Raw genomic sequence first — 27,562 nt, 5'->3', positions numbered from 1 at the left:
AACCGAGGCAACAGCAAAGCTTATTACAGATGCATAATTCTTCCATTTGAGAAAACAGACAATGCTGAATAAATTACCTAGGTTATATTTATGCCAAGTACCATCATTTCTAATTACAGACTTACTCTCTTCACTTTCATCCTTTCTTTATGAACAAGAGCTGGTTGGTTTTATAATTTTTCTAAAGCGCATGATATGTTGTGGGTATTATTGAAGTCTAAATTTTACAGAAGTAATTGCAAAAATTATTCTTACTGGTAGGAAAAATATGCTTACTTCTTTTTCCAGACTATTCTTCCATTTTTTTTAATGAAAATCGTACTTGATGTTTGTCTTCAGCACAGAGACCGCTGAAGTATCATGCTTGAGGGGTGGGGCTTCTGCTTTCAGCTGAAGTAGCAAGGCTCAAGTTTTTGTAAGAAGTGTTATAAATCAGAGCCTCTAGCTGTAGGTACCTTGATTATAAAAGCTTTGCTCTGGAGACTGTCTACTGAGATAATGTATTAGGATGAGTCAGAGAAACAGTTGCACAAATGGGTGATAAATCATTGAGGGAGTATTGTTTTGAAGTGGATTCAGAATTGGGTATGAAGTTGGCATAGAACATGAAGCAACTATGATCCTATTTATCTCTTACCTAAGTGGATGTTAAGTGTGTGTTTTAAGCTTCTGGAATTTTCCAAATGTACTATGGAGTGCATTCAAAATACTTTGCTAAAATAACATGAAGTTTTAGCGAGAAATAGCATGAAGACTTAGCTTGTTTGGGAGAATTTGAGAATGGCTGTATTCCCGTAGACAAAGGATCCCTCTGAATATGTATCCTCTCACTATAGCAGTATCTGGCAGCATGTAATTGGAAATGGTGTTAGAACTCACCACTGGTGCCCTCTCACTGAAAATTTTGTGAAAATTTTCAAGTCTTCAGCAGATGTAGCTGAAGGAATTCCTGAGACAGAGTGGCTATTTTTCACTTAAGAACTATGAGATAACATCCACAGGTATTATCTTAGGACAAAGGTGCATGCGTACACAGCAGCTGTCTGCTTTATGTCCTGTTGTCTATACATACAGTAGACCTTCCAAGAAATCAGTTACAGTTCTCTAGTGGTTTTCCATGCCTTTCTTTCTCCCAAGTCTGCCTCTCATTCAGACAGTGAGTTCTTGTTTATTCCTTAATATTTCAGCAAGATAGGCACCATTGTGATTTTTTAATGTTATGAAACTTCCTCCTCATTAATTTATTATTGATATTTGAAGTCCCAGATAATACTTCAAGTCATTCACAAATACATGAGTATAACCTTCAAAAAAAGTATAAACTGCCATTTTATTCTGGCATCAACTCCGTTCCAATTCACTAGAATGAAAATTTCAAGAATCAGAACAGAAACCGTGATTTTCCATACTTCAAAACTTTATTCAGTAAAGAACTGAAACAGAAAGCAATCCTTGAATATAAATTCCTTAGGGAGAAGGAAATTGTAAATTAGCAATCTGAAAATGAGTGGGATGAAACTTGTTCCATATGTTGGTTTTTTTCATTTACATATCAGATAAGTTAGCAAAACAAGAAAATATTGTTCCCCTCCTTCCATTTCTTTTAATCATATACTACATACGGCATTGCACACAGGTCCTTGCTTGTAGATTTATGTTGGATAGAAGCCTTGTCTCAGGGAGTTTATTGCATAATGAATCTGGAACAGTGTTGAGTGTATTAACTAAACTACAGATAGTGAAGTCTCAGAAAAAAAATAACTATAGTAAAGATCTGGCTGTAATCCAGGAAACATACACTTCATTCTTCTAAAGGTCATTCTACTTCTCTAATTCCTTGCTGTTTGCTGATATGTTAGTTTCTGGAGTCTTGAATAGTAGTGTTAAACTGATACGGAAAGTAAGTAGTTTGTCATTTGAAGAAAAAACATAGGACAAATTGTAAAATCAAATCTTAACTAATTTCTAACAGTAAAAGACATCTAATCTACACTGTAATTCTCCAAAGGTTAAAAGCTACTGAGAACTCTGTCCCATAAGTATTCCTGACAGAAATTCCTGCATTCACACTGTATTCAGGAGGAACTGTAGAACCAATGTCTTTTTATTTTTTCTCAGACAACTGTTTGAATTCTTAGGTCTCCGTACTCAAGATCTTTGTATGAGAAATAGTATTTGATTGCCTGTATTTTTGTACTGAAAATGGTTGGTGGCCCTGGATATGGCAGGGGGTTGGAGCTTCATGATCCTTGAGGTCACCTCCAACCCTGGCAATTCTGTGATTCTGTGATTCTGTGATTATTTTTTTTAACTCATGCAGACTTCCTGGAAGCTAATTGGTCCACAGAACAGTTTGTACTTTTCAGATCATGTTTTTTTCAAGTGTTTAGTTAAGGCTTCCACCTTTGAAAATCCTACACTAGATTATTCCTGAGTAGAACAAAAAGGGTCTTTCAGTAGAAAAATATTCATAGTTGTGTTTTACACTGCTCCTTAATTAGTGAAACTGAAGGGAGATCATTTGGCAGTTACAGTACAGTCCTTCTGTAGTGAACTGAACATTAATTTCCTGTTTCTTACCTCAAATTTCAGCATTGTAATTGGGAATTACTTAAAACAGAAACTTGAGAATTTTTAATGAAGATTAGTTCAATGACTGCTTTGAAAGTAATTTTAAGCATACTAAAATACAGAAAAATCATGCTTATAAAGATTGACATCAGTTACTGTTCTGAAATCATTAAAACAGGTATAAACAAGAAAAAATATACAATAGTAACTACAGTCACCTCAAATCATTAATCCAACAATTTTAGAAATTCAGGTCTTTTTTCTTAATGTAGAAGACTGTTTAAAAAGTTGCATGAGCTATCTTTGATTTCATGTTCATAGAAATTCAGGTATTTTTATGTTACTGTAATCAAAAGCTTTTTCTGTAACCATCTTGCATGGTCTTACCAACCAAAATTGATTCAGCATATTTCCAAGTTGTTCATTTACTTCAAGTAGTTTCAATTCAAGCTTTCTGCTTTTGTCTGAGAAGCCATTCGTTTTGTTTGATGTAACAAATCAGCCACTTTGGCAGCTTACAAAAAACTGATGAAAATATTTGTGAATGGGGAGTATGGTGTCCTGGAATAACAGTTTTCTATTTAAAATATAACCCCTTTGGAAAATGGAATGATAGTGTAATCTGAATACTAGTGATGGTTTTGATAGCAGCTCTTCCTGTTGTCATGAATGTAGTTGGAATTAAAATTAGGTCCTCAATCCCAGAAACTTTAGCTGTCTAATGTCAGAGGATGTTTTTAAACATTACTTTCTAAATGATCACCTTGTAATATGGTATTGTTTTTGCCCAGTAAGAACTTTATATTGTAGTAATTTCTCAGACTTCTGCAAGAATTAATTCAGTTTTTAATATGCTCTGAATATATTCAGTACATTCTATGAACTTCCATGTCATGCCTAGATTGAAAATATATATATATATATATTGTTCAAATGGATGGATTGTAGGGAAGATTGTTCTGTTCCTTTCTTAGAATTGATTCTGTTTAATTACTTTTTTTCAGATAATGGAGGACAGACTATGGCAGGTGGAAATAACTGGCCGCTTAGAGGAAGAAAATGGACTCTCTGGGAAGGAGGAGTTAGAGGAGTAGGCTTTGTTGCAAGTCCTTTACTGAAGCAAAAAGGTGTAGAAAGTCATGAACTTATCCATATCTCTGACTGGCTGCCAACGCTGGTGCATCTTGCTGGAGGACATACCAATGGCACAAAGCCTTTGGATGGCTTTGATGTTTGGAAAACCATCAGGTAACCTGCATGTCAAATCACTGAGTCAGAATTCTAGTATGGGAAGAATTTATCCAACCTTGAGAACAGAGCTGAATTGAATAAAAAATGTTACTTGTTTCCCTAGTTGAAAGGAAGGTACAGGTGCTTGCTCATGAGAAAATTATCAAAGTTGCAGGTTAATCCTTTCCTCAGATGTGAGGCCTTTGTAATGTGTTAACTTAAGTGTGCTGAATTTATCAGTGCATGCGCAATGCTGCACAAACATAGTATACTTTTTCAAGAACTTTCTATCCTCCAGAACTGGTTTTGTGCAGTGTGGAGTACAAGTTAGTAAATTACATGGACCCAGCCCTACCTCTACAGAGCCAAGCTGGGCATCTTTGCAGTATGCTTCTGGAATTGGACATGTGGGAAATCTAACCATACATTAAACTAATAGAACATGAATTTGGATGAGTCTCTATTACACTGTCCAGTGTCTCAGAAAGCCTGTGAGGTTGGATGCAATGATACACCTGAGTTAGTTCCTGAGTTTGTGATGTTGAACCTGATTTAAGCAAGTGCAGTGCTTAGGTGACTGTAGAGAAGGCAACTTAGCTCCAGCTGGATTGGCACTGAGACCATGAATACTTAATACATTTTACTGGTCTCTGACTGATTCTGTGTACTTCTCATGCTGTGTGTATTAAATGGGACATCCCAGACCCCATCACTTCAGATAATGGAGTCTTCTGTGCATTAAAAGAAAAATGAGTTAAATCCCATAGATTTTTCCTCAAGAGAATCATAATAAAAATGGTACATCTGAATATGTGCTTGTTACTGGTGCACTGGGCTCAGCAGAATAAGTTGAATGTAAAAGAATAAATGGAAAAGGCATTAACTGATAAAGGTGAATAATCATTGGAACAAACTATCAAAAGGAACTCTGGTGATGTCCCTTGTGGTATTTTCAGCTAAAACTTAGATTCAGTTAGTCCTTCATCTTTCAAAGCTATTCTTGTATTATAATGTTCTGTTCTATTCTACTGAAATGAACTCTAGAGTCCTGTCCTGGTTTTGGCTGAAAAATGAATTATTTTCTTCTCAGTGATTAGTATGATGATGTGTTTTGAGTTTAGGAAAAGAACACTGTTGATAACACACCAGTGTTTGAGTTGTTGTGTAACAGATGATTAGACTACATCAGGAAATTCTCAACTTCTCACACTGCCCTGCCAGAGAGGAGGTTGGAGACACATAAGGATCTGGGAGGGGACCAGGAAACTGACTTAAACTAACCAAAAGGCTATTTCATTCTATAAACTGAGTAGTAAAAATGATGGAGTTGGCCTTGGGTGCTGCCACTTCTTGGTGACTAGCTGAGCATCAGTTAGGAACTGGTAAGCAATTGCGCTGTGCATCACTTGCATGTACATTTTTATCTGAATTATTATGTTTCTTTCCCTTCTTTTTCTTTCCTAGTAAACTGTATTTATCTCAACCCACAAGCTTTACCTTTTTCATATTCTCTCCCTTTCCCATTAAAGAAGGGTGGGGGTGATTGAATGGCTGAGTTGTCTGCTGGGTTAAACCACAAAAGTCCTTTTGGCACCCAATGTGGGGCTCAAAAGGTTGAGATAACACATGAATTTTTTATAACCATTATATTAGATTGATAGTTGCTAGTCACGGTGTTGATTTATTCATTCATAATGTTTCCTTTTTTGCTTTCAAAGTTGTTTTTCTTAATTCTTTTCTTACTGTTTATTGTCCCTGGGTCTGGCTTAAGTTTATTTATGGTTTTGCCGATTTGTATATTGCATATGCTCAAATTACATGGACCATGAACTTAATCTGGTGTTTGTACTCAGAACTGCCATCATTCTTGCATTTCAGGAATCTAACCATGGAAACTGTTAACAAGTACACTCTTCACTGCAGAATGACTTAAAATATTTTTTTAATTCTGAATATTCTCTATATATTCTAGCTAGGAAGATCCGATTGCTATGTCTCTAGTTTTGTCTAAGTTTAAATTATTACCTAAAAATATCAACCAAAGATCTGGACTGAGGCAGGGTTGTTAGGGGTGGCAGAGTGTGTGGGAGATATAGTCAGGTATCTGCCACAATTGTCTCTCATAGTTTCAGGTATCATCCCTGAACATGTGTGAAACTCTAAAAAACTGATACATTTTAAAAAGGTATGCCCTGATTCTGATAATGCCAGAGATTAGAGTTCTCTTCACTATGCTGGATTATCTCCTGTGCCTATCAAGCAGTAGTCAACACTATTCAGCACCCTTAAGAGGAAGAAAATGCCTCTGAATTTGATCCAGCCTTATGTCAGGCCTTGCTTTTGAACCAGAAAATCAACCACAGCAGAGGAGTCAAGCATCTGGGATCCGTCTTTAGAGAAAGGTGCGTTGACAAAGCAATTGGAAAAGGGGGGGCAAACCCTCACCTTCTGGAGGCAACCCCTGCTGTGTGTGAAGGAAAAGTATCTCTTCAAGGAAGATGTATGTAATCTCCACAGGTGAATCACCATGGAGAAGATGCATCTAGTACTTGTGGGAATTAGCCATGTTCAAGACAATTTATCTTGACCTGGGCTATGATCAGTTATCCAAAGATCCAAATGAAGTGAAGGGCATATGATCCATGTTACAGAAGTGTGTGCTAACTCTCTGGCAGCACTGAGTTGGAAAGATTGAGAGGGAAAAATGGTGGATAAATTTGCTGGCCAACTCCATTAATATGAAGAAAGTCTCTTCTTTATGGGCCTGAACCTCTGCTATGGGGAAACTGGTTCAGCAGCTTAAAGAAGGAAAAAGAGTTTTCTCCCCCACCCATATAGACCAACATCTCAACTATTAGAAGTAAGTGCTCTTCTGCTTAAGAGGGGACATAGTGGGAACACACCATATCCCCCCCTGTGTTCTTACTTGCATGACTATGGAGAGGATGTGAGGAAATGGGATGGAAAATGTACTTTGATCCTAGAGGCATGGGTATGTTAAAGGCAGGTCTTTAGGTAAATGGCTGCTCCAGTAAGAGTATATAGCAGCAGTCTCATACAGCCAGTGTGGAAGTCCAATGGAGAGTGGAGGTTAACAGTGGACTATCTTGGCCTGAATGAAGTTACACTACTGTTGAGTGCTGCTGTTCCAGACATGCTAGACATTCACTCTAGCATGCTAGAATTTCAGTACAAACTGGAATCAAAGACACCAAAGTAATACGCCACAGTTGATATCACCAGTGTGTTTTTCTCAGTTGTTTTGGCAGCAGAGGGTCAGCTACACCACAGTTTGCTTTCACTTGGAAAGTGCTCTTGGAACCTGCCACTTTCCATGGGCTGATCCAGACTGCACTGGAAAAGGGGGAAGCTCTGAATACTTGTAGTACATTGATAACATCATTGTGTGGGACAACACAGCAGAGGAAGCTTTTGAGAGACTATGCTCTCAGCCCTTCTGAAAGCCAGTTTTGCTAAAAAGCAAAGTAAGGTCAAGGAACCTGCACAGGAGATCTGGTCCTTAGGACTAAAATGGGAATTGTCAGATCCCCGTGGATGTGATCAATATAATAGCTGCTATGGCTCCACCAACTAGCAAATAGGAAACACAAGCTTTCTTAGGCATTGTGGATTTCTGGAAAATGCATATTCTGGATTACAGTCTGATTATAAACCCTCTCTATCAAGTGACCTGGAAGAAAACTTCCACATGAGCTCCTGAGCAACAACAAGCCTTTGAACAAATTAAACGAGAGAGTTCATGCAGTAGCCCTTTGGCCAGTCTGGACAGGTTAAAATATAGAAAATGTGCTTTACACTGCAGCTGGGGAGAATGGTCTCACCTGGAGCCTATGGCAGAAAACACCATAGGAGACTTGAGGTTGATGCCCTAGGGTTTTGGAGTCAGGGATGCAGAGGATCTGCTACATTCCAACTGGAAAAGCAGTTGGCAGCATATGAAGGGGTTTGAGATGCTTCAGAAGTGGTTGGTACTGAAGAACAACTCTTGGCACCCCAACTGCCTGTGCTGGGCTGCATGTTCTAAGGGAGGGTCCCCACCACACATCATGTATCTGAGAATATAGTGTAAACACAGGAATCCTGGGAGAGCATGGGCTGGCCTGAAGTCAGAGGAGTGCTTACATGGATCTGAGGACTTCTCAGCTTCGTTTGGTACCTTGTCAGCAAAGAATCTGGGGATGCACAAAAAGGGAGGAAGTACAGCCAGGATAGATGACCCAGTCTGGTTAGAGGAATATTCCATGCCCTGTGGTTTTCTTCTCACCAATAAAACTAGGTGGGGTGTGCCATGGGAATGGCTACTTCTGTGTGACTGGCATTAGTCAGTGAGTGGTGAGCAATTGCATTGTGCATCACTTGTTTTGTGTGTGTATATACAGAAATGCAGTATATATAATACTGCATATGAGGGCTGCTCTGAAACTAATGCCTCCTATTTTATGATGTTGGCCCGTGAAATCAGGGGCAGATACTGGTATTAAGGCAGTAGAGGTTGAACTTTCCTGACGTTTGCATTTTGCTGCTGCGTAACAGATGGCAGCTGAGTAACATCCTGGCAAAATGGCATCTGACATGAAAGTATGTATGAATCAAAGGTGTGTCACTGAATTAATTCATGAAGAAAAAATGGCACCCACTGACATTTAGACAGTGGATGTGAAAGCAGTGGGGTGGTGGGTGGTGTGTTTCAGCAGTGGTAACACTGAGACGAAAGACAAACCATGTTCTGGACAGCTGTTCACAGCTGTCACACCACAAAATGAAGTGTCTCAATCAGCTCATCCATATGAATCAGCAGATTGCAATCAGCGAGCTGTATATGGAGATGAATACTGGCTTCGATGCATTGGAAGTGGTGGTGGAAACATTGGAATATCTCAAAATTGGCACCAGATAGGTCTTACAAATGCACTTGCAGGAACAGAAGGAACATCATATGCAAGTTTGTCATAATTGTGAACCAATATGAGGATGAAGGTGACATTTTTCCTGGTTTGCATGTTGTGGTGACAAGACATGCTGTCACCACAACTAGCTAGAGTGAAAACAGCAGTTCATGGAATGGTGACATGTGAATTCACCATCAAGGAAAAAGTTCCAAGTCTTGGCCTTCAGCAGGCAAGGTGATGTGCACTGGCTTTTGGGATAGGAAAAGAATGATCCTTCTGAATTTCCAGAAATCTGGACAGACCATCAATGCTGACCACTAGTCCGCTATGCTGACTAAGCTAAAACTTCCTGAGTCATGTCAGAGAAAAAGACAGCCTTTCTCTTGCAACACAGTAATGGCAGGCCCCATAGCACTTTGAAGATCATGGAGCACATTGTCAGTCCTGCCTGGACTGTCCTATGACACCCACTGTGTATTTCAGATTCGGTGCCTTCTGATTTCCATCTTTTTGGGCTGATTATGCCACCATAATAGCTGTGAAACAGCAGGTCATCTCCACTGTTGTAGACTCTGTTTTAGTGTTGTATCCCAAATGGATTTTTCAGAGACCTTGTGGTCCTGTGCACAGGTCCTGTGCACAGGTACACTGCATAGCTCTTCCAAGTGGAAGAAGATAAGCATATATACTTGATGGCAGGGGGCCATTAAATTCCTGGAAGAAATTGAAACTTCTGTTGAGCCAGACACAGCTAAATGTTTCGCCTGCTGACATTAAAACAGCATCAGGAAGATCCTGGAGTACTGCTAAATCATGGGCTGACCTTTCTTCCAACAGCAGCAGAATTCCTATCTACTCTGGATTCCCTTTTAAACAAGCATTCTCTGTTATGGACTGATCTTCTTAGATCAGTTTACTTCAGCATTAAAATTATGTGAGGAATAAGAGGTACAACTGTGCATTCCCTCATCACTTTAATCGTGTCCCTTACTGGATGCTATGTTCACTAGCACTGCCAAGGAATAGTTGACCTGATATGTTTGCACTTGTGCCAGATGGAGGGCCTTTGTCCATAGGGGAGAAAAAACGATTCTTTTTGTGAATTGTCAGGCTGCTGTTTGTCTGACTTGCAGCATAAATGTCAGTTTCACATGATATTCCCATATAATCAGGGGAAACAAGTATATTAAATTTCATGATCATAACTCAAAAGGTCGCTTGACAATTGGGTGGTAAACAATGAAGGAATAATGCCCTTTTGATGACAGCTGATGGAAAGTTCAAATTTGTTGCTTTTCTAGGATGAGGTAGCTCTTAATGAGTGAAATTTGCTAAGATTCTGCCTCATTTGAAAAATGGAAAATTAATAACCTATCACCATTTTACATCTGTATTTTTTCTTGCTTAATACAATACAAGTAGCTGCATATGCTTCTGTGAGGTTTTTTTTTTCTTTGAGGATTCTTTTGTTGAACTTTCTACCTAAGTCTACTACTTAATGTATGTGCAATGAAAGGGGAAAAGTTTTAAAATTTGGAATATTGATTTAGCATCCTTTCAAGGGGTTGCATGAAACAACACAGATAATCTCAGAAGTCACAACAGTATTGGATCCATTCCCAAAGCTGTTTGATCTTTGTTTACAGATAATTGATAGTTTCTTAAAGGACCTTTTCTTAATATGATATTTATGAGTAAATACAATTATGAAAACAATTATTCAACAATATATGGCATGTTTATGTAGATAATGATATGAAAATATAGCAAATAAATATAAATTCTGAAATTCTAACACAAATTATTTTAGGATGATCAGTAGTCTAAATTAGGAATTGTATTAATATGACATTGATTAATATTAAATTCTTGTGGTAAATAGAGCCGAAAACCACATGTGTCCACAGCTGTTCATTTTGCACTTCCTCTGCTGAATTTTGATTGAAGAACCAGAAGAAAAGTTAATGGTTGGGAACAAATGGGACATGAAAAACTGAAGTTGATAAGCACATGCTTCTTGTAGTCGCATTGCTTTTTACCAAGTTATAGTTTAGTTCCAAGTTATAGTTCCCTTCATACAATGCATGAAACTATAGAAATACAGTATTTTTGTTCTCCTTGTTTGAACTTATTTTCTTAAACTAAAATTTTTACGCTACCCTGTTTGACAGAGCCTTTGAGCTCAAACCTTGTTTGCTCTTTCTAATTTCATCTACTGTAGTAAATAGCATTGCAGCAGTACCAATGGGATATCTAATGGCAGTAAAATGTAATTTTATTTAAACAGAAAAGGAAGAAAAATAGGTTTCACCCACACAGTCACAGTCTGACATACAGTTGCTGAAAGGTGAATATCTCAAGAAGTCTGCCCCGCATCCAGGCACCAGGGCAGGTGTACTGAGGCAATTCAGTTCTGATGCTGTGCCCTGCAACACTTCTGCTCAGCCACAGCAGTTGTGCTGCAGAGGTCAAGGGACACATCTGTGTTCTTCTTAGACTGGTGACCATGCACAGTTTTTTGTTATGCCTTTTTGTACCCTTACTGGTGCTGTTTTTCCTGTTCTGCCTCTGTTGAGGCACCAGAAATCTTCACTGTTCTTTATCTCCAGATAAGTACATCCTGTCAAAGTGACCTGCATGTTGGGATCTTGTTCACCTTCTAAACTGGGTGTCATTAACACAGGCCATAGACATTCTGCATAAATCATGGCAGATTCCACTTATCTTGTACCTTAACAAGTAATGTACTTAACAGTGTTAAGTAATACTGCACTGTAGCTGGAACCTTTAAAACGTAATGTACCATGTACATGCTAGAAATTATATCTAAAATCCAGTAGAAATATCGCTTACTATTTTACAAAAATAGTAATTGAGGATAAAAAAAACATTTAATGGAAAACATTGCTAAAATACAACTAATCAAGGAATCTGAACTGTTCAGCATGTTTCTCAAAAGACACTTGCATTTCTAAGAAACATCTGTTTTCCATATGCTTTCTAATTTATTGAAATAGAGATGTTACGGCAAAATAGTGATGTAGAAGTCTGTTCTGGTTGATGCACTGTTTTGATATATTTTGTTTTTCAATACTGAATATCTAGTATGTCTACACTCAGAAGGATTTTGTTTTACATTAACAAAGAAAAAAAAAAGGAGAACTGTAGTGCTGATTGTAGTAAAATACATGAAGCATTACTAGATAGACACTAAGAGATTCAGAATGAAATGTGGCTATAATAACTACTGTTTCTCCAAAGCTTCTTTCAATCCAGATGTTTTTAGTTTTTCAGATTTTATTCTGATACTTTTGCCTGGCATGTTGCAGTTTTCTATTTTTGTGATGTTAGATAGATCAGATTTGATTGGGTGAAATAGGAAGCAAGATCAACTTAAATTATTTTGTATTAAATAGTGACATTAACATGAGGAAGAGTTTGGAAAAAGTTAATTCGCAGCTATTTGTGGTATAAACAGCTGCTTACAAATATAGCAATTGAAAGCTGAGAGTAATGTTTATTTCCAAAATATGTGGAATAAAATTATTTAAGAAAAGTGTACACAGATATGACCCAGAGGAGTGCAAGATAATGCAAATACTTTTGCTGAGTGATAGTCAGGATGTTTTCATAAAAGATAAACATATTTACTCTGACAAATCTTGATTTCCTCCCAAGGACACCTTCTGCCTATCTTACAGCAATTAAAGTGAATGATCACATGTTGATATTTGTTAAAATTCATTAGAGAGCAATACATCCTCTATATGGTTTTAAAAAGGAGAAAATAGACTGATATTCTTAGCATAAATTTGCTAATTCTTCTCTAACTCTGAAGCTTGAATGTGTTTCAATCCAGATGTTTTTAGACTATTTTTTTACTTTTGGAAAAAATAAACTTTTAACTGGCTAATTAAATTCTCAGTATAAATTGACATGGCAGAATAACAGAGGGAAATCTTCCTTATTTTTAGGGTGAGGAAGCAAAGTATTAGACTATACTCTAAAAATAAGTATTCTGAAATAAGAGAATTTGAAGATGTGGTTACAATGAAACCTGCTAAATTACAAACGTAAGATATCATAGAAAATCTTACATCTTTCTTATTTAGCTCTGTATATTTCTAATGCAGGGCATCTGGAGGGACTAAGGTCAGCTGCAGACCTCTGCAAATTGGAAAGAGATGAGTTTAGCCAAAGGGAAAGGGAAGTCTGCTGTGAGTTTGAGTTCTGTATTATTTTTACAAGGATGTTGTTTCTTCCTTCCTGATGTCCTGTTATAGTGGTTATAAACCTCCATTTTTGAAAGAATACTGAAGATTCACATATGAAAATGACAATATCTCCCAAGCAGCTTCTATAAAATCACTTACAATCTCTAAATCCACATCTTAATTTAACTTGCACTAATTGCTTCATAGTAGCATTAATAACTTCTGGGAAAAGGCACATTTGACAACAGCTGTAAATGAAGCATTCAGAGGCAATACAGTTCGTTTAAATCTAAGATCAAATTCTGTTACGTATGGACAGACACTTAGTAATGACTTCCAGGTCACTCAGTAGTATGACCAACAATTAGCCTATGGGTTAATTATTGTACTTCCTCTGTATTAATTACCAGGTTGTATTATCTGAATAACTTTAGTCTTTCATCTGGTCCTCCTTGTTAATTTTTTTTTTAGTCAAAATGTGTAGCATCCAGAAATGATTTTAGAAGTGAAATGGAACAATATTAATTATAATTACTTGATATTGAAAGGTTTAAATTGTGTAAGTATTATTCAATTATAAACTACTTCTCACAGAAATATATGTTAAAGTAACAGCCATTTTTTTGTTTCTACAAGATTTCCACTAAGTTTATTACCTCAATTTTTATTTTTAATGTCAAGAGCTTTAGTGCCCTACACTGACTGTTGAGATTTACAATAAAGGAGAACAGTTTCAGTTATTTGGAAGTTTCTAAAAACTTGTTTATTTTCTCAGTCAGGAAATACGATAATGCTTTTTAATGATGTAGACAAGGTTCTTTATAGTTATTAGTTCCTACCCATGTTGCCCTTTATAAGGAGTGAATTTCATTTATTGAGTTTCTTTCAGGATTGGGTTTTCTTTAATTCAGAGAGTTTCTTAATAACTTAGGGTTTCATGCTATGGAGCTAAGAGCTGGAGAAAGACATATTATTTATTTATTTATTTTATTGCAGGGGAAGGTTCAGAGAACCTAAATAATCTTTGTGATCTCTCTACAAAAGAAAGAGGTTGAATTTTTTTAAGGCTTTGCCAATGCCTCTGGTGTTTTTTGAAGCTGACGACCAAAATGCTTTCAGCACTCTAGAGTGATGATTCCTGTTCAGGTACACAGGGAACAGACCAAGTCTCGGTTAGCAGCTTATGCTGCTAAATTTGATTTTAAAGTTGGTAATAGTGAAAATCCTTCTTTGGTAAGGCTAGTTCTATGCTTTTTAATCTTGTCAGTAATGCCAGTACATGTCAATGAAGTCAAGGAAGGTAGATGGGGCAAAAGCTGGTGTTACTGGGCTGGAAGAGAACATTCAGATTAGTTTTAACAATATGAATTAATTCTGTATTAGTACGATGAAGAGAACTGAAATAAAATATGCAGAATCCTAATGAGCTGTAGGTGGAAGTTAATATTTTCTTTCTCTTCTAGTGAAGGAAGACCTTCTCCCAGAGTGGAACTGCTTCATAACATAGATCCAATGTTTGTGGATGATTACCCATGTGAGTATGCCACTGGTATAGACTCATAAAACATACAGATGATCTTTGCAATACTCCTTGTTTTCCTTAATTAAAGTATTTGCTTCTAGGTGAAACAATATAATGTAGTATGCCATTTGCTTCTCAATAAAGCATTTAGTTTTAAAATACAGAAACATCAGACCCTAGGTAAATCCTTACTGAACCATGACCAATGCAAACTTCCCATTTTGCAGAGCTCTGAAACAGTGCTGAGTAATGAATGCAGTACTTTGTGACATGGAGTTGTTCAGGAGCAGCCATGTGCCTGAGGTGCACAGCAATGCAGACAGCCAAAACAAACCACCAAATCCTGTCTTCAGTGCTCCAGACTGGCAGGTAGTTCCCATTGAAATGCTCAGCCAGACATATCTTGATGTGTCGATCACATTTGATGTGATCGTATCGTTGACCTTGAAAATGGAAAACTCGAGTTTGTAAGAAGCTTAGAAGTTCCAAGTTTTGTGATTGCTTTTGTTCCAGAATCACGAGTTGAATATTTAATGCTATAGTCACATAAATTGGAACTTAACTTTGCCAGTTCTATAGCTCTTTGGACACTGTCTGTTTTATGATTTAACACTATTGGTTTACTAAGGACTACAGACTTTTCAAGCAGATATTTTTTCAAACAGAACATTGGAACAGATCCTTCCTAGGGTTTTTATAGCATTTCTGTATTTCATTAAGTGAAGAAATAAATCCAGGTATAGGAATAGTAGTCCAGTGGGAACCGTGATCTGTTACTTGCATAAGAGATACAAGTTTTGCTGTGTTAACAGGAAGGAAAGTGGCATGGTGGCCTGCAATGCACATCTGGTTCTGTGATGCTTTTCTGAGATGGAGAAACATTGTGCACATTTAATGTTGGCTATACAATACTGCCTGTAGATAATTCCTACGTACTGATGAAATTAAGGCATAGCTACTCCAATTTCCCTTCAAAGAATCCTCAGTCAGTTGTAGCATTCCTGTAAAATGCTATGCCATGATGTGTTTTGAGGTATACTTCAGAGACCATCATTTCCATGTGGGAGCTGCTGTTATTGAGCACAGCTGAGGTGTTTAAATAGCCAGCTTCCTGGTTTAAATATAAAGGGAATGAGAAGAGGAAGTTTTCAGAAAGCCTAAGCTCAGGAAATACTCCCACAGATTGTTTCCATGAAGCCATACTCTGATGATTCTTTACTGTACACAACATCAGGCATACCTTTACTTTATGTATGCATTTGTTGCGTGAAATTTGTGCAGGGAACAAGGCAGCTGTGCAGAAGTTTAGTAAATTGTACTTTATTCTGAATGAGATGTGATTTTCAACTATAATGAATAGAGGGAGGTGAGTATGTAGCTGTAAATCCATAATATTTTTATATGCCATTTAAAAAGTGGAGTAATGAGAAACAAAATGCAAATCTTCACCTGCAAGTCCTTATGCACCCTGTATGTGTGGGTGTCCAATCTTTTGACTTGCCTGGGCCTCACTGAGTAAAGAGGAATTGTCTTAGCCTGCATATATACGAGTTGATCTGAAAGTAATGCCTCCTCTTTATTTCCATGGAAAATGGAACGTATATGAAGAGCACAATAAAGCTGTTTGATAGAGCAAATTCTTACCTGCAAAACACTATATTTCAGTGTAGTTACCACTATTAGCTATGCATTTTTGTCAGTGATGAACAGAAGCCTGCATGCTGCAACGTAAAAATCTGCACCAGTGCTCATGATCCAGTTTTGCTCACATCCACTGTTGAGTCTCCATAAACATTCAGCAAGCATTGATGAATGTCAGTGAATGCCATTTTTGTGCATGGAGGAATTCAGTACAAACCTTTGCTTCATATGTGCTTCCATGCTAGACTTCTTTTTGTCAGACTGCCCCTCTGCTGCCATCTGTCACACAGCAACAAAACATAATGGAATATTGGTGGGAAGGTTCAACCTCTACTGCCATACCAACAACATCTGCCTGTGACGTCATGGGCCAACATATTAACATAGGAGGAAGTAATTTCAGAGCAGCTCTCATAAAGTATACAGTGCTATTAAAATATAAGTAACATAAGAATTTAATTTTTAGTATTTTTCTTAAAATATTAAAAAAGACAGCAACAATAAACATAAGACCAGTGGGATATTTGGCCTTGTTTTTGTGAAACAAGTGTATCACTTTGGTTCGATGGCAGCAGTTACAATTCTTATTCAGCTATCAAGGTGTTCATCAGAGATTGTTGATTAAATTTTACTCTTCCTGTACTTCATTTTTTGACAATTGTTCACAAATGTGAGTACTGCCAAAAAATGATGCTATGAATAAGGTGTGATTGTGAAGCAAAGGATCTTTTTCTCTGGTAAGAGAAGTCTTATGAAAGTTTGGTAAAGAGAAGATCAGATTTTTGAGTTGAATATCTAATTGTAGTTCTAAACATTCCATTTGAAAATTTGCAGATAATGTATTTATATCAACTGAAAGCAGTTTTGCAAACATAAGTTAATGTTTTTGTGGGGTTTTTTTGGTCTTTAAAACCATTCTCAAACTCTTTTATTAAAATGGAAAGCATGGCTGTGTGTTCTTCATCTCTATAGCGTGGGCAGGGGGCGAGCTGCAGATTGGATATGCCTGGTGTACATTTTCCCTGTCTTTTCTGAGCAAGCTGCTTTGTTCCGACTTCACTTTCTCTCTTAATAAAGCTTTTGGTCAAGAACAGGCAGTGACCTCTAAATTTGAATATATTACATTCTTCCTAATTCTGATTTTATAATCCCACCCCTAAAAGATTTGCTTGTAAGTAATTGTGTTACTGATAGGTTTGACAAGATATTTCCCTATTATACATGATAGAACATACATAAAACAGTACTTTTTCAAATCACAATTCTTTTTATTAACATACCATTTCTATTGCAACAGAAACTAAATAAATTAGTAGTCTACTGCTGGGGACAAGAATCATTCCTTGTACTTGAACTGCTAGAATGTAGTCAGTTTCTTAGCTGGAAGTTGAAATAGTTCTGTGTTTTGTACAATGTATCACAGTATTTGTGGTTTTATTTTTCACTACTATAGTGAAATTTTGCTGTGGTGTACAAGGTTTAAAAATTCTGTTTACAAATCTGTGTTACTAGAAGCAACAATATGTAATTAACTCAGCCAATTTCTTCTTCTTCAGTTTTTATTTATATTTGAATGACAAGTTTAGAATCAAGATCTATAATAATGTGTATGGCGTTTATATTAGGGGTAAATTAAGGAGATATGAAGATTGGAACGTGCAGCTCTTTCATAGCTTTGGCAATATGACTCTTTAAAAAAACATTTTAAAATGCCCATGGATAGTCTTCTTATCATTGAGGTGATAAAACGCGCATCATTCTTAAGTCTTGTTATTTCCTTAACTGTTTAGTGTTTTCTTGTCCTAACTTTTTGGTGATTGAAGTATTCTTTCTCCTGCAGTGCTAAAATATATGCATGTTTGTTTTTCTTCGTTCTTATTATGACAGTAGTCTTTGCCCTTGCTCAAGTCCACTTCAAATATCACTTCACCTAAATCATTATCCTGGTTCTTGCATTAAAAGAAGTATTTAACATGCTAACATTCATTTATTTTAGTAATTAGAGTAGAAAAAAATGACTGGAATATTAAGTTTAGCTAAACCTTTGGGCTTGGAGGGTACTTTAGAAGAGCAAGTAGGAAGCTAAATTCAAGATACTATTAGACATAATCAAAGAAAACTTACAGGAGATGGAAAATAATCAAGAGAGTTCTGATCACTGTAGTTATGCACACACAGGGAATTAAGTTATTGTTCTACGGGTGCTCATTGTGTATTCGTTGAATTCTTGAGTGTTTTTGCTTACAGTGTGTGCATACAGTCTATATATTTTGTTTAATGAGAGCATCTATCTTCATCTATAAATAAACTGATGGTATATATTTTTAGTTGAGTGAATTGGGGGATGTCCCATGTAATTCACAGATTTTTTGACAGAAATAGGAAAACTGAATTTTGCTCTGTTCAGATTTTTAATGACAGACTTTTTTTTCAGGGAAGAACTTGTGTAGAAGACAAATTAGTATTAATAGTTACAACAGGGTTTTCAACAGAATATTAAATTTAAGGCTGAGTATACTAATTTGATTACAGAGGTAACTAAGTCTTTGCTGCTGTGGTCTGTTAGAACTAACTTTGACCTGCGAGTTTAACACTTGGGTAAGATCGTACAGCTTCTTAAGTTCTTAGGCTGGGCACTGTTATTACCTAGCATCTGGGCATCAGCTGTTGCTACTGCAACAGTGAACGGTTGGTGAATCTCCTGAGCAGCAGCTACTTGTCTGTGTTCTGGAACTTGTATCTAGTGGCAAATATGATAGCCCTATGGTATTGTATCAAAGTACTGTACTTCACTCCTATTAATACTAAGCAATATAAGAAGCAAAACACTGTGAACTATTTCATCCGGAGTTTCATTTTACCAAGCAATGCTGGCAGGCCTTATGTTATTGTATGTTTCAAGTTGTTACCTTCTTAATTCAAGACTTTCTTAATTCAAATGTAGAACTTCGGAGTGGTCTAAAACATACTGCCATGTTTTAAGCTGTAATTTCTCATTTGTCTTTATCAGTGTTAAAAAGGAGTTCCTATTCTTGACTGCACATTTTCTCTCAGGCTATGTCTTACCTGTGGCAGCCCAGTGGAATGGTCAGGTTAAAAATAATCAGTTCTCTCTGGACTGATTTGGTTTACAGGTCACAAAAATAGTGATGTTTTAACAGAGTGAAAAACTAGGATTGAAAGTAGTATTGATAGGGTATGAGGTTTTTGAGGACTTTGTGGTGAGACCTGTATGGTGGTGATATACTGACAAAATGACCAGCCTGTCTTTTTCTCCTTTTCTTTCTTCTTCCCTCAAGGGGAATCTGGAAATCACATGGCAGCAGGGTGAGTCTTCTGCTAGATCAGCCTTCAACCTGAGGCATGGGTGCGGTGGAAAAGGAGCAGATTTCCACTAAAGCAGCCATCTGAATGAATGTATGCAGTAGCTGTATGACTTGGAGCAGATGGGGCTGTGTGGTTAGTGACAGACAGGGAATGGGCACAGAGCATGGACACTAGATCAACTCAACTAGATCAAGTCACCCTCTCTTTTGAGTTACCAATATTACTCATATAGACAGGCTATAAAGAATATCAGATATTGATTCAAACTTTATTTGCTTTTTTTTTTTTTTCCTTGGGATATATTTTGGATAGTTAACCTAATGCTCATTTTGGCACATAGGAAAAGAGAGAAAAAAAACTAACTGGGAAAGATGAGTCTGGTTCTTGTTTAGCTTCAGAACTATCAACCTTGAGGTTTCTATTTCATAATATGGGGAAAAAGTGATCCAGCAGGTTTCTGTTGGAGAAATCCTTCACTTGAGCTCTTTCGCATTCACAGCCACGTGGTGGTGATGCTTGTTTTGCATCTGTTCTAGTACTAGTCAAGTGCCTCTACTGACTGATTCAACCTGCATACCTTGAGTGGGAAATGTTTTCCTCTTCACTTGGGTTGAACCAGCTGGCTCATTGAAGGTCCTGATGGGTGCCAGAGGAAGGTGGGGTGAGGAGAGCTGTGCAATTGAAAGTGAGGAGGTAGAGCCAGTCCTCCTAGTGCCAGCTGGCTGTTCCTGGTGCCAGGGCCTCAGGGAAAACTGTGTGGGCTGCACCCTTTTGTTGGGCTTTGCTGTGCTAAACCAGTCTGCTGAGCTCTGCTGATGGAGATGGACCTTGTCTGTTTGGAGCAGTTGGTCTTTTCACTCCTTGCTAAAAACCATCATTTTTGTTTCTCCTTCATCATGCAGTTCATTTTATTTAAAAAAAAAAAAACAAAAAAAAAAACATGCCTCAATCACATAGTAATTTACTAGAGAGTTTGCAATTCCATAAAGGCAGGACATTGGTATGAAAGACTTACAGTCTTCCAGGTTTCTGTCTGAAACAGTCACATTTTCTGTTACGATTTTGGTAGGAAATTAAGAAAATTAAAACCAGAAAGCTAAAATTATGTTCAAACAGTATCATTTTCTAATAAATAGGTTAAGAAATCTCAAATAAAATATGTAAGTAACTGAAAAGTTGCATAAATCAAAATCTGATTTGCATTTGTTGGAAGTCAGAAACAAAATTGTTTTACCACATTTTTGTAACGTTGTCTTTTTTTTTTTTCCTTAAAAAAAGTCAAGTTGATGATTTGGCAGCTGTAAGGATGACGTCAGCTCTTCCATTGTGAAATATCTGCTTCCTTTTAGATGGTCTTATGGCATTTCATCAAGTTCTGGTGATTCAGCTGAATTAAAAACCAACTGGATTTAAATCTAAATTCCTCTAACTGCTAAACCAAACATATTCCTGACCACACCGTTGTTGCTAGTAGGTCTGTCTTGAAGCAGTATTGAAACCTTATATCCCACAGAAAGCAGTTTTATTTTGAGAATGAGAACTAAATGACATGGTGAAAGAAAATGCACTCTTTATTTCAGAGCTTTTAATAAGAGTCTGTCAGTACATACTGTATTATTTTTTAATCTGACTTGCTAACTTATTAATGAATTCAGTGGATTTTACAAAATCTTGTAGACTACATATGTAGAATCAATTTCTCTTCAAAAAATAGTTTAAATCTTTAAGTCACAGTGGTGTATTCAAAAGAAATATATTGTTGGGTGGGGCTGTTTTAGGCTGAAAAAACTTTTACCTTCCTTTCAAATTCCAGACCTAACCATAAAGTAGAACATCAAAGGCATAATAAAACTGTAGGCTACTAATTGTAGACAATTTATTTTGAAGATATCTATTCATAGAGGCAAACATCCAAGACAGAAAACTTGTAAAAACATTCTGTGACTTTTCTCTAAGCTTTGATTCAATTTCTCAATGCAAATAAAACTTTACATTGCTCTCCTTGACATTTGAAGAAAGGCATTACCTCATACATTGTACTATTAATTGCCAAAATAAATGGTTATTTATAAAGAGCTAAATCTACTCTGTGCAGAATGAACATATGATATATTACAATAGAGAAACCATTTTGTTTCTGGGACTGATGTATCATTCATCGGCATCAAAATCGCATTATAATGGCTACAGCGTTATATATTATATCTGTACATATACCAAAATGATTAATCTTTATTAAGAAATTCCAGGCTTCTTCAGGCCCAATTTATTACTTATAGTGTACCGGTGAAAGATGATTCCTAAGACTGGTCAGAAATGATTTCTTCTCCAATTTTATTACTGATGATCTAGATTCCTTAGAACTATGAAAATAAGGGAAAAGAAAAACAATTTCTGGTAATGGAGTTATTCAGCAACAGAAGTGTACAACAGGTGTAGGTATGCTATGTATGGATGAAAATGCTCTTTGGCTTTGAGTTGGAGAAATGTACTTCCAAATCTCTACTAGGCTAAGACCCAGAAATCATTCTTGGAGAAACAGGAGATGAAGAAGCAACATGTATCTTAGGATGACTGGGCTTACATTGTGACAGCTGGAATGGGAAAGTGATCCAGAATGGGGAAAAGATGCACAACTTTTCTGAATTTCCTTCTCACTGCAAAATTAAACAGTCCATATGCTGACCATCTGGAATCTGTCATCTTTTCATTACAAGTAAATCATACATTCAAATGACTCCATGTGTTTGCATAAAGCAGGAGTTGCCAACGTGTAACCCTGAAACTGTGCATGGTGTTCAACAACTTCACTTGGTGCTTTCATGCTGATCTGACAGTTTCGGGTAGAACTCAACCCCACTTGCTGATAGGGGGCCATAGTTCCAGCCAACTCACTGCTGTTCAGATCAGATATGAGTAGTGTTTTCTCTTTGTCTGCTGTTTACAAGCAGTTTCTGTGGTGAAGCTCTTTTGGAGGTGTAGCTTGGGAAGTTTGGCCTTCAGTTGTACATTGCCTTGGCTCTTAGCATTTCTTCATCTGAATGTAAACCATCATTATAGTATTCTACGCTAAGTATATGGCTATTGCACTTTTGGTGAGTCTCTTAAGTATTTATTCCATGTTTCCTTTGAGATGCAGGTGATCACTTTTAGAATTCAGAATTGGTAGAAATGCCAATATCTCGGCTGGGATTCAGGAATTTGTTACTGCTGCTTCTTTATGCTTCATTATGTCCAATCCCTACTTGAACATAACATTAATTTTTTATATTTTTGTTGCTTTTGACATATATGTTACATGTTTCTGAGCTAGAAATCTGAAATTTTAATTGTACATGTGATATTAATATCAGATTACGGACTGTTCAGTTTTCTTTGTTATTAGAAATGCTATCCTATAGTAACACATATGGGGTTTGTGTGTTTTACAGAGAAGGCCATCTCAACAAGATATTTGATTTCTTACCATACTTCATAAATACTATTCCATGAGTTTCAAACTGTTTCCTGGGGGAAAAAAAAAGATACAGATTTTTTTAAAAATAATTTATTTTTTCATTTTGTTTCTGGGAAAAGTAAAAGTCAAGCACTTTATTTCACTCTCATTTTTTGATGTTTTATCTTGCAGGCTGTATTAATCAGTTTGCTTTTATTTAGAATAACCTTCATGTTTTGATTCTCTAATTGTATAAGGATGTAATAATGTTGATAAGTGCTTCACACTATTGATTTTCTTGGTCATATTTTTTACTACTGTTACTAATTCTGAATTTTACTCAGTTGTTTGCGTTGTATGTTTTTTAAGATACAATCTTAATCTGTTGTAAAAATGGAGGTGAAGAGTACTTTGAAACAAGAACCAAGAATATTTTAATATGCTTACTATTGTTGAAATTAATTTTAGAAGGGTATAGAGCTTACAGCTAAAGAGTCTGAGCTTGGTATTCTCATATAAATCTTTTATTATAATTAAATAAATTAAAAAAAAAAAATTGCCATGAGAAAACTGAAATCAGAAGGGATAACAGGTTAATTTGAAACTTTTTTCACAAATTCAACTAAGTGGATTAGAGCAGGTGAACCACTGTGTGAGTTTGTCTGTGGCACAAATGTATGCCTCGTCAGCATGACATTACGGGTTTACAGTGTCTGAGGCCTTGGCTATTCCTCAAATGTTTTTATGTTAATAGTGTAACAGAAAGAGTTTTGTAGGAAACTCATTATTGTTATAAAACAGCAAAAGGTCACTAAATGTCTTTCCTTAGTGAAGTAGCAAAGGCCATTATTTTTTTAGTAATTCATTGTCACTGTGTAGGTTGGAGGAGCTCTTGACATTTGCAGTTTCCTTATTGAGGTGAAATAATTGATCCATACATCACAGTTCAAAAAAAGTATATGTTGCAAAGGCCTTGTTAGCCCACAGGCCCATCTGAATGTCAAGATGACCATAGCAGACTTGTTATCCCTTTTTACACATTCTCATCTTTCTCATGGACTCTCCCAAGTAGGCTGTTAATTAAGGCATCTTGCCTACAAACATGTCCGTAACATTGTAGTAGACTTGGAAATGACCATGAAGATTTTGCTCTGCTCACATATTGATGGTGTCTGTTTCTTTTCATGAAGAGGGAAAGTACTACTTAAGTAAGTAGTATTATTTATAAGCTTTGATTCTTCTGAGATTTTTTTTTAAGTGCTTCATAAGACAGCAGGAGTTATGCATAGTGACCTACTGACCTTGTTAATATACAAAAACAGTGCATATGCAAAAGCAGTCTGATCACAAACAAGGTGCTCCTATACATACTCTCATTAAAACAGTCTATATAATTTGCTTGGGCTCATAATGCTTCTTCTTCAATAAAGGCTGACTGGTACTTCTGCATTTAATTTTTGCCATAGTTATTTTTTTGGTTTTCAAATTTCCCTGTAGATTTTTTTCTCAAAAAGACTGAATGTACATTGGCATAAAAAATTAAAAGTATAATAGAGCAAGTGTTGATCAGGACTTTAACATATATATATATTTTCTGAGACATGTAGTAAGATTTTAATTCAGGCTTTATTGTGGATGGTGATGACTGTGATATCACAGTAAGTATCCATAACGTTTTTTTTCTGTTTCCTCCATTTTCTCCTTCTTATTTCTTCCTGTCTTCAGAAAATTCCTGTAATAGAGAGAAGAGTTTTATGTTCAGTAAAGTCAGAGAAAATAAATAGTTAGGTTTCTTAAAATCATATATCCTATGAAAGAATAGGTTAAACATTTATGGCATTAACTCTTATTGCTCACTTAGGTCCCAAAATTTGCAGTATTTTAAGAATTAGTCTAAAAACATTCTTCTCAAAAGCTGAATTCTCACCAAGAGGCTTTAAAAGTTCCCTGCATTTTGTGGAAGATATTTTCACCACTAAAATTCACTAAAGAGATCAACTAAGACCTTTGCAGAGAATCAAACTGGTGAGATCCGCACTTATAGCCAGGGTTGATCGTATCCCATTTGACCAGTGCAGTGTGCACTGCATTCCAGGGCTGAATCAGTAGTAGGAGCAACATGTGTTCTGTTCATCTCAAGACAGCAATATGCGTTTTGCCAGAGGAAGTGAGAGGATTTCTTAAAATTCTGCCTTCTGTTTGCTTTTGCTTGCATCTTACTGTGAAAACTAAGCAACTTCACAGAATCGAGCCTAGCAAGAAGTAATTTTTGTCATAAAGTTTTCATCAGGTATTTTTAATAAAATGCTTAAACTGCTTTAAATTTTCAACATATTGCAACCTAGAAAGTTCCTAATGCATCTGTGAGAAACACATCACAAAGTTTCCTGTTTAGGGACAAGTAGGAGTTGAAATTGCTGCAGATTTCTTCGTACCCAAACAAATCAGAATTGTTCCTGTAATTCAAATATTTTTTTAAATTCTGTGTACTATAGAGGGACATGCATGTCCTTCATCAACTGCTGTTGCTTAATATAAGGCTCTGATATTCTTGTACTGTTTCTTCCAGACCTTGTTGCACATCTGCAGAATGGTAAAATGCATTGTATTTAAAACAGATTTTGCCTAGATAATCCTTATCTATTTTTATGCAAAACTTTCATGCTTCTGTAACATGAGAAGAGGAGAAAAATACTCTCTTTCTCTCTGATTCCTTTTATAAATACATAGAGAACACCTGTGCATTTGCATACTGTTAACTATATATATATAGTATATATACGTATAAGAATACATAAGTTCTAAACGTGTCTGTCAATTGGGAAAATATTAACTATGTCTTTTTTATTTAACTTTTTAAATTTCTCAATAATGTTTTATTTGAAAACTTAATTACTCTTTTCTTGCAAGTGAGTGGTTAGTTCATCTGATTAGTTTAAAGAAGTATTGAAATTATATTACTACATTAGAAACAGGTTTTTCAGTTAGTTGGAAGGGAATTAATTTACTATTCATTGATAGAAATGAAATATGTAGTACTCTTGCTTCTCTCAGTACCATAACCATGGTCTTGTGTGTATATTAGATAATTAGATAAAAGCTTGACTCACATTTGGTGTATTATCGCTTGAAATTTAGGAGCAGAAAAAAATTAATGTAAAGCAAGTTGGTGCTTAATCCAAAAGTATAAAATGAATTCAAATAGAATAGAAATCCAATGCCAGCTTATGTTTTTGAACCAGTCTATGGATTTGTACTTCATCTGTTATGTGTGCAGCTGTACAGTGTGAAGAGTACAGCTTTCCAGTTGCCGAAAAGACCTTCACTACATTCTGATGATGTTCTTATGCTCCCATAAGAAGACTTCTTGTCACCTTCTGTCTGTTTTTCCTAGATCTAGCTACTTCCTTTTTGGGAAATACTAAGGAGATCTTGATTTTATTTCCAGTTACCATTCTGTTTTTACGATGTAAGGCAGAGTTTCTGTTTCTGCATTGGATTGATCTGTAGAATCATTTGTTTAAGCAGCAAACCAAATTGCCTGCAAATCAAAACCATGCTATTGTCAGAGAATATTTTGCATCTGTAAGTGCTAGAAAAACATGTTGATCGTTAAGTTAAAATTTAGGAGACAGTAAAAAGTTAAGAATCTGATTCACATGATGTATGCACTAAATTTGCATAAATTAATTTGTTATGAGTGAAATCGAAATTACCCAAACCCATCTGAATACCCCATTACCGCCTTAAATGCTTACTTTCTCTTTTGCCAAACTAAGTATTTGCAGGAATTGTATGATGTATGAAACTTCTACATATTTTCTCTTTCACATCTTGAAATTTCATGCAGTCTATTGGGGAGCAGTTCACGCTGAGAGGAAGACCACAGTTCAAAACCTTTTTTTATCAACCAGGAATATTTGGGGCAGGAACTTGGGTCCCTAAAACCCCAATGTTGGACCAGATTTTTTGGAAGTGAGAGACGTGAGAGACAATCTCTCATTCTGTCAGGTGCATCCCCATGTGAATTTAACCTTTTGAGTCCAGATTCTCTTTATTAAAATTATATATTAAATGGACCCGAGTCTTTTCTTTATTTCCAGTTTACTGAAAAAATAAACTAGTTCCTCGTTAAATGGACATCGCTTTCTAATTGCTGTAGTGGATAAAGATAATGTATAGAGCCTGTACTTGCGTGGAGCTTTCAGTGTGACCTGAGAATTTTCTCCTGTAGGGAGAAAACTATTGGACAGTTAGAAAAATATTATCCAGTAAAAGTCCTAAGATGTGATCATGGGAAGCAGTTCTGACCACAAAGAAGAATTATAATGTGGCTTCCTGAGTTGTACTGCAGTGAAGTTACAGTTCATTTCTCCACTTTTTATTTCCCTTACTGATGGCACACTCCTATAAATAGTCAATTGTTTGGGTGCCTGCTAACTGGAGACTGACATTCTGTTGTTTTGGCTGAAGTGTTCTCTGTTTAAAGGGCATTATGTAAGTAAATGTTTCAAATCCTGATAAAAGATTCAAATGGTTTACATTAGAAAAGAAGGTGTGAGATGCAAAACTTTGAATTTATTTTGATGGAGAGAGCAGAGAATGGTACTATTGCTGTTTACATAGTAATATATAGGGGCTATTGAATACAATACAGATTTATTGCATCATTAAAACAGTATGTTGATTTTAAACATAGCTGTGAACACAC

The 27,562-nt window shown here is 36.2% G+C and overlaps 1 protein-coding gene across 1 annotated transcript in view; it reads left to right on the top strand.

The window, feature by feature from the left end:
- Window positions 1–27,562, top strand: part of ARSB (arylsulfatase B) — a 65,067-nt gene that overhangs the window by 28,083 nt on the left and 9,422 nt on the right. The window contains exons 5-6 of the mRNA XM_031610155.2: window positions 3,576–3,819; window positions 14,389–14,459. Of these exons, the coding sequence (XP_031466015.2) occupies window positions 3,576–3,819; window positions 14,389–14,459 (315 nt within the window). The remainder of the gene's footprint in view (window positions 1–3,575; window positions 3,820–14,388; window positions 14,460–27,562) is intronic.

This window comes from Phasianus colchicus, chromosome Z, assembly GCF_987193195.1.
Source record: "Phasianus colchicus chromosome Z, bPhaCol1.hap1.1, whole genome shotgun sequence".
Lineage (NCBI taxonomy): Eukaryota > Metazoa > Chordata > Aves > Galliformes > Phasianidae > Phasianus > Phasianus colchicus.
This window is presented reverse-complemented; position numbering and strand designations above follow the sequence as displayed.